The sequence below is a fragment of the Astatotilapia calliptera genome, chromosome 4, assembly GCF_964374335.1.
Source record: "Astatotilapia calliptera chromosome 4, fAstCal68.1, whole genome shotgun sequence".
Lineage (NCBI taxonomy): Eukaryota > Metazoa > Chordata > Actinopteri > Cichliformes > Cichlidae > Astatotilapia > Astatotilapia calliptera.
In genome coordinates, this window is record NC_137425.1 from 22,137,943 (window position 1) to 22,151,735 (window position 13,793).

Consider the following 13,793-nt stretch of genomic DNA (forward strand, 5'->3'; position numbering starts at 1 on the left):
CTTATAGGTCTGCCTAGACCTCTTGCTCCTCCTTTGCCCCCTCCATGTAAAGTTTTCTAGATCTGACACTACTGGGCATTAAAACTGTTATTATAGTTAGGTCAATTAATTTGTCAGTAATAAAGACACACTTTTGGTAGTTTTGAGTCTTTACACCACCACAGTAAATTTGAAAAAAGTAAAGTGTTGCATGAACTTTTTATATTTTTATACACAGCCCAGCATTTTCAGAGGCTCAAAATTAATTGGACAGTTGACTGACAAGCAGTTTCATGGCCAGCTGAGGCCTGTTCCCTCATTATTTCCTGACAAATGAAGCAGACAAAATATCTGAAGTTGAGATTTGTATTTTCTAGCTTTTAACTGTCCTTTTTAGGCACAAAGAGATTTTCATCCCAGTATTATACAACAGTCCTTAGATTTGAAATGATCTTAGCTCGTCCAATTAGTTTTTAGCTTCTGAAAATGGAGGAGTGCGTATCAAAATGACTTTTATCTGTTTTTTGTAAAAACCTTGAATAAGAACTGTAAGTCTGAACTTCAGTCATATGCTGATTGTTTGGTTTAAAACCACTGTGGTTGACAAATGTGTTACTGTCCAAAAACTTGTGGGCATAAGTGAAAAATAATTCTCTCATAGGTCCCATATTTCCCTCGGCATCACTAAAGAGAGGCATACAGAATCCTGAAATGCATTTCAATACAAAAGTGATTGTAAACAACACTTTAGTTCAATAGCCTGTACTCCGTGGTATCTTAGATTAAAAGCTGTTACCTGGGGAAATACCATATTAAAGACAAAAGCTAGCATCACTTAAAAAAAGTGACAAAACAAATAAAAATAGAATTCAACAGATAATTTTAAAAGGATCCGTGTTAGCTCCATATGTGGGCTCCCAAAAAAGAAACATCACACATCATTTTGAAAAGATAATTCCTGTCACATTTCGTTCTTCTGTGGATTCATTTCTGTTCCCAGTGCAGCCGAAACTCTGGACCTTTTGATTTACGTTTTTTTTCTCCCCTCACAAGCTGTTTCCTGCACATTGAGTGTCTGAATTCAACTTTTATTTAGATATTCATTACAGTTCACCTTTAGAGTCAATGTCTGACACTAACTCCAAGTTTATTATTTTCTTTAATTAATTATTTAGATGTTATTTTACTGTTTAAATATTATTTTAAGGGATTTTAAGGGAAAAATATAAAAAAAAAATACGTGATTTTACATGACATATTTAGTTTTTTTCATTATGTAAGCGTTTTATAAACTGTGACACAGCTTTCAACCGTTTTTACCAGTGTGATGTAACAGTGGTGTGTTCTTTCCCAAATATGCAATCCAATTAATCCTAAAGTCAAACGGGGAGTTTTATTTTGGAACTGGAGCTGTGACTGACAGAATTTCAATAAGTGAACGTTCAGGAAAATTAATTGTTCCCCGTCTTCTACTGACTTTGTTCATGTCCCAGTTTAGTTTAGCTTTGTTTTCCCTAATGTGAACAGCCAAACGCTGTAGGAGTATTTTAAAATCTGGATCTGGACCATAGCTAAATAAAGAGAATTCCAAAGAGCACGAGCATTTTGTGAGAAATTAACTGTTGGATGCCCTGGAAGCTTCATCTGTCATTCAGCTGTCCCTTCTTATGTCCCTTACAAGATGTTTAAAATAAAAGGACTCATTAATAATGACTAAAACAAACTAACTTACCTGAGTCAGACACTGGACACAAGTCAAATGGACTTGGGTTTGTGTGTCAGTATATCTGACTTAATCTAACTGGACTTTCTGTGAGTGTCAGTGATCTAGAGCCAGTCCAGTGACATGATGTAATTAAAGTTTAGTTGTGTTTGTTCTGGTACAATGAAACTGCGAAAGCCTCATTAAATCAGTTAGGGTTCAGGTTTAGTGATGGAAAGTCTGGAAAAAGTCCTTCCTAACGTTGTTATAATGGTGTTACACCAACGTATTGCCGGTCTTCCTCAGCGCCTTTTTCCTTCTGTTTTTCCAATCATAATGTCCTTTTCTTAACTTCTTTATTTGTCTTCCAAAACTGTTCTTTTAGCCCTTTTGGCTGTGCATATTATTGGTAAAATGCGTCTCCAGTATTACACTTCAAAAGCACTGATTCAGCGACTTTCCTGTTTCTTTATTGTCCAACTTTCACAACTATAGGTTATCTTGGAGAAACTCTAACAGTGTATAAGCCTTCATTTCATTGGCAGAGAAATGTCCCTAGATTTGAAGACTTTATCCAATGATTTCCTTGTTGCCTTACGCGGTTCATCACCATCTATGTGGACCATGATGGCACTGTTGTTTCCAGTTAGTCAGTCTTTAAAAAATAGATTCTCATAAAATAGATGCAAGAGGGTATTTCAAAGTCATTAGCCATCCAGTCATTGTGAAAGCAGCTCAGGGGGACTGGGGGACAAGGAAAGTTGTCTTTGCCTCTTAAGTCATCACATCACAGTAATCAGGACAGCTGGACAACAGCTCAACAGCCCAGTGGCCCAGCGACAAGGAACCATGGTTCTGGAGGTGTATATACAGGTACAATGACAAAGACACACAGTGCAGGTTTGATAGTTCAACAAAACCACTATATTTACATTGTGTCGTTATAACTGGGACACAATGTAAACTAAGACCTTTAGTATGGATATGACAATATTTAGAATTTAATAGGGTAATAATTAAAGTTCTACAAATATCATCCTGGTGATCACAATTAGGTCCTATTCCAAATTTATCATTGTTTTTCAGAAACTGGATATGCAAATATTATTAAGACAGTAGTTGTAGTGATTCATTGAAATGTGAGCAAACAAATGGAAATGGAGCATAAAAGGCAAAAACAGAGTCTGTATTAATCTAACAAGTTTCAAAGTCAGTATTTGGCATGGCCATCTTTAATCTTCAGCACAGTCTGAACTCTCTTAGGCAGCTTTCTTGTCATTTCATTAAGTAGTCTTCAGGAATGGTTCTCCAGGCTTCTTGAAGGACATCCAAAGCTCTTCTTTGGATTTTGGCTGACTTTTCTTTTCTCTGTCAAGATGATCCCACACTGCTCCAGTTATGTTGAGGTTCTGGGCTGTGTTCATAATTCAATCGGTTTGGGCAAGATTCCCAATTGGATTTGGATTCATCATCTATCCAACCTGTTGCCACTGATTTTCAGTCCAGTTCTTGTGTATTTGGCAAACATCAGCCTTTTCTCTCTTAAGAATGACTTGTTGACAGACACTCTTCCACTGAGATCATTTCTGATGAGGCTTCAGTGAACAGTAGATAGATCAACTGGAGGGCCAGATGCATCTCTCAGGTCCTGTGTTGGGTGTTTGATGGACTTTTTCCTACAGGCAGATGCTTTTCTGTCCTCAACTTGTCTGGTTTCCTTAAGAACACACTGCAAACAATGCTGAGATATGCCAGATTTTTTGACTAATAGCACGTTGTTGATGCAAAAATACTATTTTATGCCTGTCAGACTGTGTCATTTTTTGACTAAGGAAATTATGTGTTTTTTAACAGGCTGCTACTAACAAAGTGGAGAAAGATACAATTTAAAATTGGTTCTTTGCTAAGTTGTCTGTTATGTATAGACACAAGACTCACTCATTCTCTGAGTTATGGATTTTTTTATGATTTAAATATTCATAGAAAAACCTTGAGAGACCTCAAGAAAGCCCGGAGAACAATCGCTCAAGACCACTTTTAATAACTTCCAACAACGTCTGGCTGCTTGGAAACAAAAACTAAAGCCATATGGGTGGCTCTTTTGTCTTTTGCACGGCACCGTATCTGTCTTAGCTAGGGTTTATAACTAAGACACATGTTCTGTAGACACTGCACATTTGACACATGGCCTCTTGTCTGTCACGGTCAGCTCTGTGTTGCACATAAACCAGATAGCCAAGAGTTTGTGTGGGTTGAGTTGCATCAACAAAATAAACTTTAAAAAATGCAGATGTGGTTGCAGTTAGACAACAAATGTCTTTCATTCGCCATGTGAACAGGTTTGGGCAAATCGTGTCTTTTTTAGAATAAGGGCAAAAAAATCCAAACATGTTTTGTTATACAGTCAATGAGAGAAAGGGCTTTTCTAACAAGAGGCCAAAGGATGGAATAGTCAGTATTTAAAGGGTTGCTGCTTTGTATGATTGTTCATGTATGTGTTAATATAATATTACCCAGAAGGCTGCCAGATGCTGTTATACAACAGCAGATTATAATCCTGATGTTTCTGTCATTACTGCAGCTATGACACATCATTGTCTCTCACTCTCTCAGTGTCAGCGTTTGTGCACTGCTCTCTCTCACTCTTCCTATGTGCGCGCATGTGTGTGTGTGTGTGTGTGTGTGTGTGTGTGTCCCACTCCATCTTTCTTTCTCTTTGATTACCTCTATTCCTCTCTGTTCAGTCTCTCCCCTGTTTCACTCTGAGCCTCTCTGTCTCTCTCTGGATCAGTTTGAAGTCTACCAGTAGGGGTGTATATGTGGGCAGCAACCTGCAGGTCTTTGTATCGAAAATGAGCTTTACATTTCAAGAGGTTAGCAGGTAGTCAGCTCTTGTCTATGTGTATGTGTGTGTGTGTGTGTGTGTGTGTGTGTGTGTGTGTGTGTGTGTGTGAGAGAGAGAGAGAGAGAGAGAGAGAGAGAGAGAGTGTATGCATGTGTGTGTGTGCGTGTGTGTGCATAGATAAAATCAGACAGGGTGCAGACAAATGTAATCACACTCCAGCCGTAGAGCACGAATCAGATCCACTTCTTGAAGGCATTCCCACATCAGTTTCATCAGGTCTTTTTCTATTCAAATGCCTGAACACAGATAGGATTGGTTTTAGGTGTTATGACACAGAATCCAAATTTAATGAAGAGGAAGATAAACCAAGGAGGCAGGATTGCATAAGAAGGATGAATTTAAATGTTTTAAAAAAATATGTAACCTCAATAACTAATACATTAGTGAGTCATGCTTGCATCTTTCTTTTATGTATTGACATTTACATACAAGCCATTCGTTGTCTGTCTGTGTCTCAAGACAAGTGGAAACTCACTAAATAATCACCGCCTCAGACACCGCACTAATCAAAGTCTAAAGACTCTGTAATGTTTGTGAATGAACCCCAAGATTCATTTCTCAACCAGCCACTGGTTATCTCTATGATATACACTCCCTGGCCACTTTTTTAGGCACACTGCATTAGTAGCAGGGCGGACTCCCTTTTACCTTCATCTGGGACTCTCCACCATTTGACCCTAGAACTGAAGAAGCTTCTCGGATGAGAGGTGAAACGTCTTCAAGCAACTTAAAGAAGTCCAGATGCTTTTCTTTCCAAGCTCCTTAGACGCGTGTACCAGACCATGTGGCCTCTTTCAAGGTTGGAGGCACTAGAAACTCCATCCGCAAACTTCAGGTTTCAGGTGTTGCTCTTTACCCATGAAGCAAAACTATTAGCAAATGAGCTGCATCCTTCAAGTCATAAACACTGAATATTGATAACATGAGACTGAAACATTTCGGAGTGAAACATACTGATTGTCTGTAAGTATTTTAACACTGAGTTCAACCTTAGAAGACTTTAATGTCACTGAATGAGCTTCATGAGCAAGTGAACAGTCCTAACTGTTGAAACACACACATGTACACAGACACACACACAGGTATCGTTCTCATGTCAACATCTGTGAAGGACAAATTTCCCTCTAAATCTGGCTGTGATCCTGCTGCAGACTCTGTGGGTGGGTGTATGCGTGTGAGTTATGTAACTGCTTCCTCTTTCTTTTCTTGGTGTATTTATGAATGCACAGATATTTTTTCCTCTCCCATACCCTAATTAGAATGATTACTTTGGCACGCAGACAGACATGGGGTATTAAAAAAGCTCATCCTTTTCTCTTTCAACCATCCCTGCTTTACATTTTTTCATGCCTCTGTTTACTCCACTCAGTTTGATTTCAATAATACATCAAGAATATGTATATTTTAGTTGCTTTGTGCAATATTCACTCACGCACAGTATAGAAGTGCCTCATAGCTGCTCAGGAACAGAGGAACAGACCTCACATATACCAGCAGGTCTAACGAATAGACACCAGCAGAGCAAAGATGAGGGAAGGACAAAGACAACCGTGTGAAAGTAAGCTAGATCAGAGGACTAGCCTAGCCGAGGCAAAGATAATGGCATCGATGTAGAGCTGCGCCTCAACTTTGTTGATTTTATTCATTACTTTTGTCTTTGAAGTCTTTGTTGTGCTTTTGCCCTCCACATCTCAAGAGATCACATGTCAGTCAACACATGCAAAACCTAGAGATGCTTTTCCTTGAAATGTTTTGATAGGAAACTTGGCTTTCTTTGAAAATCCTGCCATTTTCCCTTTCACTGCTCACTCTGACCCTTTTCACAGTTGCGTAATGTAATGCACTCTTGCTTTCAGTGGAAAAGTAGTCAAACATGAATTTTCTAAATGACCCAGTTTGATATATTGCTTCTAAACGCCTTATTTACTTAACATCACCAATTGTAAAGCACGATTTGACGTCAAACATTTTCACTTTTTCAAACTGGAAAGCTTTTTGAGACAGAAAAAAAACATTGTTTTGTGTTTGCAGTGGCTTCAATCTCACCGCAGCGCTTCAAAAGTCCAACTTAGCAGGAACAAGCAATGACACGAGATGAGGAAACCGGTAGGAAAAGGCCGGATGATGAAAGTGTGGGAGTCGGAGTGGAGGATGGTGGATGATGAGATGGGATTGGATGGGGGGTGGGGTGGGGGGGGTGGGGGGGGGGGAGTTGCAGATGTCAACCTGACAAAGGAGTATTGATTATCTTTGGGAAGCACACGCGCTCCTATTGATTTGGAGCGTTGGCAAATGAATTGCAGTTTGTGAAGAGATGTTTTAATCCCCAAAGATGTAGGATAGTCTATTATTTGTCTCCCTTGCGGAATTTGTAACCACGTGTTGTGTACTTGCAGGTATTTCGACTCAGAGTTGATTTTGTTGTGTAATAAAAACAGAAACAAGCTGATATTATCAGCTACGGTTCTCCTTTGAGGAAGAACAAACTCCTGGAGGGGGGTCGGTAGAGAAAAAGCAGTTAGTTGACGAGAGAGGGAAACACAGGTTATCCAGGCCTCGTACACACAGCTGAGCAGGGCGTCAGAGTGGAGCCCGCATTAGCAAAACTCTCATAGGAGCCAAGCATAGAGTAATGAAGACAGAATTCCAAGTTTGCATGTACGAAAGCCTGGGGAGGGAGACGGACGGGTGGGAAGGAAAGACAGGTGTTGGGAGGGGGATGAGCTTGAAGAGCTCGAGCTGTCTGCATACTAGTCACTTTTTCTCACAGCTGAGAATGAGAATGGACACACACACTCACGCTCACGTCTCCTGTTGCACATGCAGATGATGGTAAAGAGTGATTCAGCTGAGCTTGTGGCTGATTAAAACCTGGGTAATTAGCATTTTCACAATATTGATGAGGAGAGCCAAAAGGGACATTTAAGAAAACCCATTGTCCCTTTAGTTTCACATCTTCAAAAACTCCTTAATTGGCTTTCAGGGTAATGGCTCAAACACCACAAGCCACAGAGGAGAACATCAACCTTTTGACAATTTATAACTTTGATCAGCTTAGCGATGAAAAGGTTTGGCAGCTGGCTCCCGTACTGTACACGAGCCCAGCATTTATACATTATTTTCCAGTATAACTGATGCTCCTAGGTGATCTTTGCACTACATAAAGCAGCTCTATTATTATTATTATTATTGTTATTATTTTTTTTTTACTATTTAATTTGTAAAAATGTGTATACACACACACACACACACACACACACACGTAGGAAAATATTTAGTATACACATCCAGAAATGCATACACTATTATATATTGTACATATATTTATTAGTTTCAGGTTGGCCATTCTTGTATTTTGCTCGTTTGTGTTGTTGTGTTTGCACATCTCTGTTGCTTGTGGGGCTCGCACACAAGAATTTCACTCGCATGTGCTGTGCCAGTGTGCCTGCACATGTGATGTGACAATAAAAGTGATTTGATTTGATTCTCTAACGCAGAACTGTTCAATATATATATATTTTTTTAAACCTGTATTACTTGCAGTGTGATCATAAAAGGTCTTGCCAAAAGGTTTTCAAAACCACAAAGATCATTGTCAGCTGAAGACGTCTGCAGAAACGGCCAGTACTTGTCCTTTCCTGGCTCCAGTTTTTAGGCTTTTGGCACCCTAACTAGGAATTCAAGAAACTGAGTTCAGAGATTTTTAAAGCAGGGGGAGGAAGATTTGTGGTGTGGGGTGGCTTTAAGTGTCACATCTGGTCTGATTCACCCAGCACTGCATTTTTGGATTTTGAAACGTGACGAGCCAGTCGCTATGTTTACTGCGGCACACAGACGATAAAAGCTGTGTGCATCTTTGCTCTGCATCAGTGTCTGTTTTAGAGTAAAGACGGTCAAATTTGATATAATTTACTGCATTGTCGTGCTCGACTTCAAGCTTTTTGCCCCAAAAAGCAGCAAAAGCTGAATATTGATACTGTTTAAAAACTCAGTGAAACCCACTGGTGTACTTATAAAGTGAACAACCAACTGCAGAATAATCAGGCTAAGTAAAGACAAAGATACACACAAAGATTAAAAAGATTATGTCAGATTGTTGACCTGCCAGTGTACTTAGCCATTATGTAATACACAGACACACAAAACAAAACAATCCCCCAAACTACTTTCTCTCTGCGCACAGATGCTAATTATTTTACATAATGTTGCCACTAGAATGCTTGCGCTTCTATATTTTACGATGAAAGACTTTCTCGATTCCCAAGTTGACCCAAGCTGAAGTGTTAAGCATCTGCTTTTTTTTAGAGTTTAAAGTTTAAAAAGCTCTTGGTCTTTCCCTGCCACCTTTTTCACATGTTACCAGTCCATTAAACAACCATTATCACTTATTATCATGTGTCACCAGTGGGCTTGAAGCTCAAAATCCCCTCATTTCTGGAGGTATTGAAAGACACTGTCTGCTTTAACAAAAGAGAACCACAACAAAGAGAGCTTGAGAGCATAAATCAGACTTCACCCTGCAGACTTGATGTTAAACCCTTTCTTTGTTTTCCCACCAGCTCTTTACCTTTTGTGTCAGTTCCTGTGTTTGATTTATTTATCATTATTATATTTTTTTTTTTATAAATGTAGCTCTTCCACACACGATTTGACAAAGAGGGCATCATGTGACTTGCCTGTGTAAGCTGGGTTTAGTTCTGCTTGTTGGTAATCGGCGTGTACAACAATGCGCCTTTTGGATTTCTATATCTACAACAGGAGTGAGCGCATCATAGGGGATATTTAATTGGGTTATAGCAGTCACAGTGGAGGCTAATGTCCACTTCCTTTGTGTCTCTGCAAACAAGATCGTCAAAGAGGTGAATCTGTTTGACGATCTTATTGTGAGTGTTAAGGTGTTAATGTGTGATATTATTTATCTGCATTAGTTCTATACCACAAATGCATTGATGAATTTTCATTGGTGTTTCTGAAGGACCTTCTGCTGCTGATTTCAATTGGTCAAATTCTCCTTCAGTCAGAAAGATTTGATTTGAACGATTTGATTTAAGAAGGAAGTTTTAAATCTCTCCCGATCGTGGTGTCGGTTATTCTCAAAGATATGTTTTATGGACAGAAAAGCTTTGTTCAGGGCCCATGGCTGCCCAGGAGTCAAATGAACAGTAAAGCACTTTCCTAGTATCCATCCTACATCCTGTTTCTTTCACTTTGCTCCTCCATCTCTAGTTCTCTGACTCCGTCAGCCTTGGATGCTCTTAATTAAATATAGTCAATGTAATTGTGATTGATCATTCAAGCAATATGGGAGTTTAAAGGAGTTTAAATTGATTGTCAAATCAAATTGTGGAGGCGCCAGTTGCCTGAATGAATACAGGATGAACTGTGATAAACATGCTGAACAAAAATATTAAATATAATTATAATTATGGACATGTTTATTGTGGCATTAACCATTTTGTTTGCAAGTGTTGTGTCAATTTTGTCACTGTTGGATGATATGCCTGATGTAAGATTCAAGCTTAATGCCCTGCATAACAGTGCTTTGAACTTTGGTGATATGAAAACTCTGTAGGTTATGTTGCTCTCACTGATGGATAGATGGCAAATTCCAAGATGGCTGTTGTAAAATAGAATTTCCACTCCTCACTAATTTTGGCCTAGGCTGCTGTGAACTTCCTCTGATCCACTGATGTGTTTTTACACCCCTCTGCATTTAATCATTACTTATAATTTATCGCTGGCTCTCTTCCACTGTGTGTGTGTGTGTGTTTTTTTTTGTCCTGTCTTCCTCCCCTCACCCCCAGCCGGTCCCAACAGATGGCCGCCCCTCCCTGAGCCTGGTTCTGCTGGAGGTTTCTTCCTGTTAAACGGGAGTTTTTCCTTCCCACCAAAGCGCTTGCTCACAGAGTGACAGTGGGGTTTTCTGTTTTGTCTGTGTTATTATAGGGTCTTTACCTTACAATATAAAGCGCCTTGAGGCAACTGTTGTTGTGACTTGGTGCTATATAAATAAAATTGAATTGAACTGAATTAAATTAAATATAACTTCAAATATGTATCATATCAGTTTTTCTTTAAGTACATTTTATACTCTGCAGTGTTTCCATTTTATTTTCGATGACCCTGGAGGGTCCGACTATGAGAAAATCTAAAATGTTCTTTCACTTTTTGTCTTATCTTCCTTTGTCTTTGTCCATGTTTCACGATAAAGTCAAAAACCAAAACTTGCTTCCTTTTACTCCCAGCACGTTCCAGCATTTTTTTTTACATTTATTTTTACTCTAAAGAACAATATAGAAGATATAGGCACCCCCGTCCCCCACCACCACCAGTATTTCCTTTTTGCCGGTATAGTCCTCTGTGTTGGGATTATTGCCAAAAATAATACGGACCGACACACTGTGCATTAATTTCTCTCTCTTTATGCCGTCTGCTTTGTGATCCATTAAACACCGCGGTGCGTGCACGCCCAGCTTGGCTCTCTGCTCGTTTCTCGCGCCCGGGTGTGAGTCTCCTACTGTGCGCCGTATTCCTAAAGCCGGGGATCACGTCACGTGTCACGGCTCCCGGGTCCTGGGCCAAGTTTTTTTTTTTTTTAAATTCCGTGTCAGACCATCCACGGAGCTTCAGCTCAGAAAGCCACACGCCCCGACCCTCCTGCGCGCATCTCCGCTCCACGCTGCGTAACGAGCACCTCAGAGAGGAGCGGATGGATGGATGCATGGATGTGGATAGATGTTCCCGTTTAACTGAACGCGCCAAATCAAGACGACTTTAAGTGACTTATTTGATTACTTCCAGCGATTTCCAACGACCCTCGGATTACATCTGATCTTTGGCAAGCCAAGGAAGGATATTTTTTTTGTTTTGTTTTGATTTTTTTTAAGCGAGAGAGAAGAGAGGAAAGAAGGAAAGGGAAGCTGAGAAAGGCTGGGTGCGCTAGAAAGACGGAAAGTCACGGATCATGCTTATGGGAACTTCCGATTCCGTCTCAATAAGGTAGTTTAAAACAATAAAGTTCTTCTGTTTGCATGTGATTATTTTTATACACACTGAGTGCAGGAGATAGTCCACTTTTTAGGGGCGAAAAACGGGAAAAAGCACAGATGATGCGCGCTCTGGTGGCTTCTACTTCCATTAATACCGTTTAAAACGCGTATGGAAGTACTTTTACAGCAACTGTTCATATCAAAGTGTTTTTAATATTGTTCGGTGTTTACAAAAGAACCCCAGGAGGAGAGCTTCCAACTGCCTGAAGGGTCAGATGCGCTCTTCTCACGTAACACCAAACGGCGGACAACAAAGCCCGTTAAAAAAGAAAGAAAAAAGAAAAGCTTCCTCAAAAGGGCAAAGTCTGTTAGCTGGATTACGATCACTAATGTTTTTGTTCTCGACGTTATTCCACTTATTACAATAATAATCAGTATTGCTGTGGTGGTTTGGTTTTTTTCCTCTTTTTTGGCGCATTCCCTGCCCACCATTGCGTGGTGTGGGCTAAAAACCTTCAGCAGACCAGAGACAGAACAGTCCATCTGTTCAATCACATAGCAACAGGAAGAGAGAGAATGAGAGAGAGAGAGGGAGACAGAGTGGGAAAAACATCCCTCTACTATTATGATACTCTTATAGTACTCGCACTTAATTGTTACCTAATTTCACTAAACACATTTTCGCATTTCTACTAATTGCTGCAACAGCAGGCAGTTGTCAGTCTGTAGTGCTCCATGGTGCCTTTACTGTGTTATTACTATGGCTACTATGAAATTCAGGCTTGATGTTCTGACAGAGACTCCCAGTTTTGTCTGATGAAAGCATTTATTGTTTGTTTTTTTGTTCGTTTTAAGGGGAAAAGAACACAACTGAGAAGAAAGGCTATTTAAAAAAATAATAAAAGCCCATGAAAAGCCTAAAGCCCTGGCAGATTTGTAAAAGGACTGTATTGGAAATCTGTGTTTTAGATTGATTGGAAGCGCCTGCTGCTCAGGGATTGGAGGAGGAAATGGCCTAAGTGTTTATTTGGCTCCTTGTGCGATTTGTCTCCAGTTGCTCTTTGCCAAGTTGATCTTTCACTCGCTTCTTTTTCTGTCACCGTTAATCTGCGTCTTTCCTCTACCTTCATGTCTGCCTCCTTTGACTCACCGTGGGCTCCCTCCCCACTTTCCGACTCCCTCTAACCTTCTTCTCTCTTCTGACCTCCCTTCAGAGTGGCTCTGCCTGATGCTCTATCATGACTGATGGCGAAGGGAGAGCGCGCTTTCAGTACGCAGAGTGCCAGGAGCTGGAGGAGGTGCGGGAGGAGGTAAGGCTTGCTGTACCGACATCCTACAGGAATGACGGCCAAGGTCATGAAGATGACCCAGGAAGAAGACGCCCGGATGATGAGGAGGAAGAGGAGGAGGTGGAGAGGACGAGAAGGAGCAGCAGGAGGAGGAGGAGGAGGAGCAGCAGCAGTAGCATTCAAGGAGATGGAGAAAATGAGTGGAGTCCTGAAGTTCAGGGGGATGAAGAACAGGAACCGGAGCTGGAAGTGGAAGATGGACCAACACTGGGAGTTCGCATCACGGCTCCCATCCGTGATCCAGACTGCGTCTCCGAGGAGGAGGAACAGCAGCCGTATCCGGCCCTGGCCCCCGTGGCCTTCTTCTGCTTAAAGCAAACAACGAGGCCTCGCAACTGGTGTCTCCGCATGGTCTGCAATCCATATCCTTTAACATGCTGGAAATCTGACCCAGGTAATCGGTAAGACAAAATATGTCCTCTGCAATGTTTGTGTGTGTGTGTGGTGGCACGCCTGCATACACGTTTGAGTTGTCAGTAGAAACTTGCTGCTTCTATATAAATACACAAGCACCAGTGAGAGACTCACACTGGTGACACGTGCAGACATGAAGGGCGTGTCTTGGTATTGGGCAAGAAGTAGATGTTACCTGTTGTGAGTCTTTGTCCTTTGCTGATGTGAGATTTGGCTGTTTTACATGCTAAATCTTTTGTGCAACAATTTGCATTTCCCTCTGTGTCTATAAGGTTGGTATTATAACCTCCAAATCTGGTGGGTTGGTTATTTTTAGGTAAATTAGCTTTTCTGTTATAGGACCTGTTAACACGCCTAATTGAGACAGCCCCAAGTACACCCAGCACTCGGTCTGTTTGCCTCTATAGACTGAAAGTGCTGTAACACTTACCTGGGCTGCTTTAGGCTCAGATTCA

General features: G+C 40.6%; 1 protein-coding gene across 1 annotated transcript; it reads left to right on the plus strand.

Annotated features, from left to right (window-relative positions):
* The first annotated feature begins 10,066 nt into the window (after nt 1-10,066).
* Nucleotides 10,067-13,592, plus strand: LOC145428573 (uncharacterized). The gene is made up of 2 exons (XM_080300950.1): nt 10,067-11,585; nt 12,790-13,592. The coding sequence occupies exon 2, from the start codon at nt 12,814-12,816 to the stop codon at nt 13,327-13,329; it is 516 nt and encodes a 171-aa protein (XP_080157076.1). The 5' UTR covers nt 10,067-11,585; nt 12,790-12,813; the 3' UTR covers nt 13,330-13,592.
* Nucleotides 13,593-13,793: the final 201 nt, after the last annotated feature.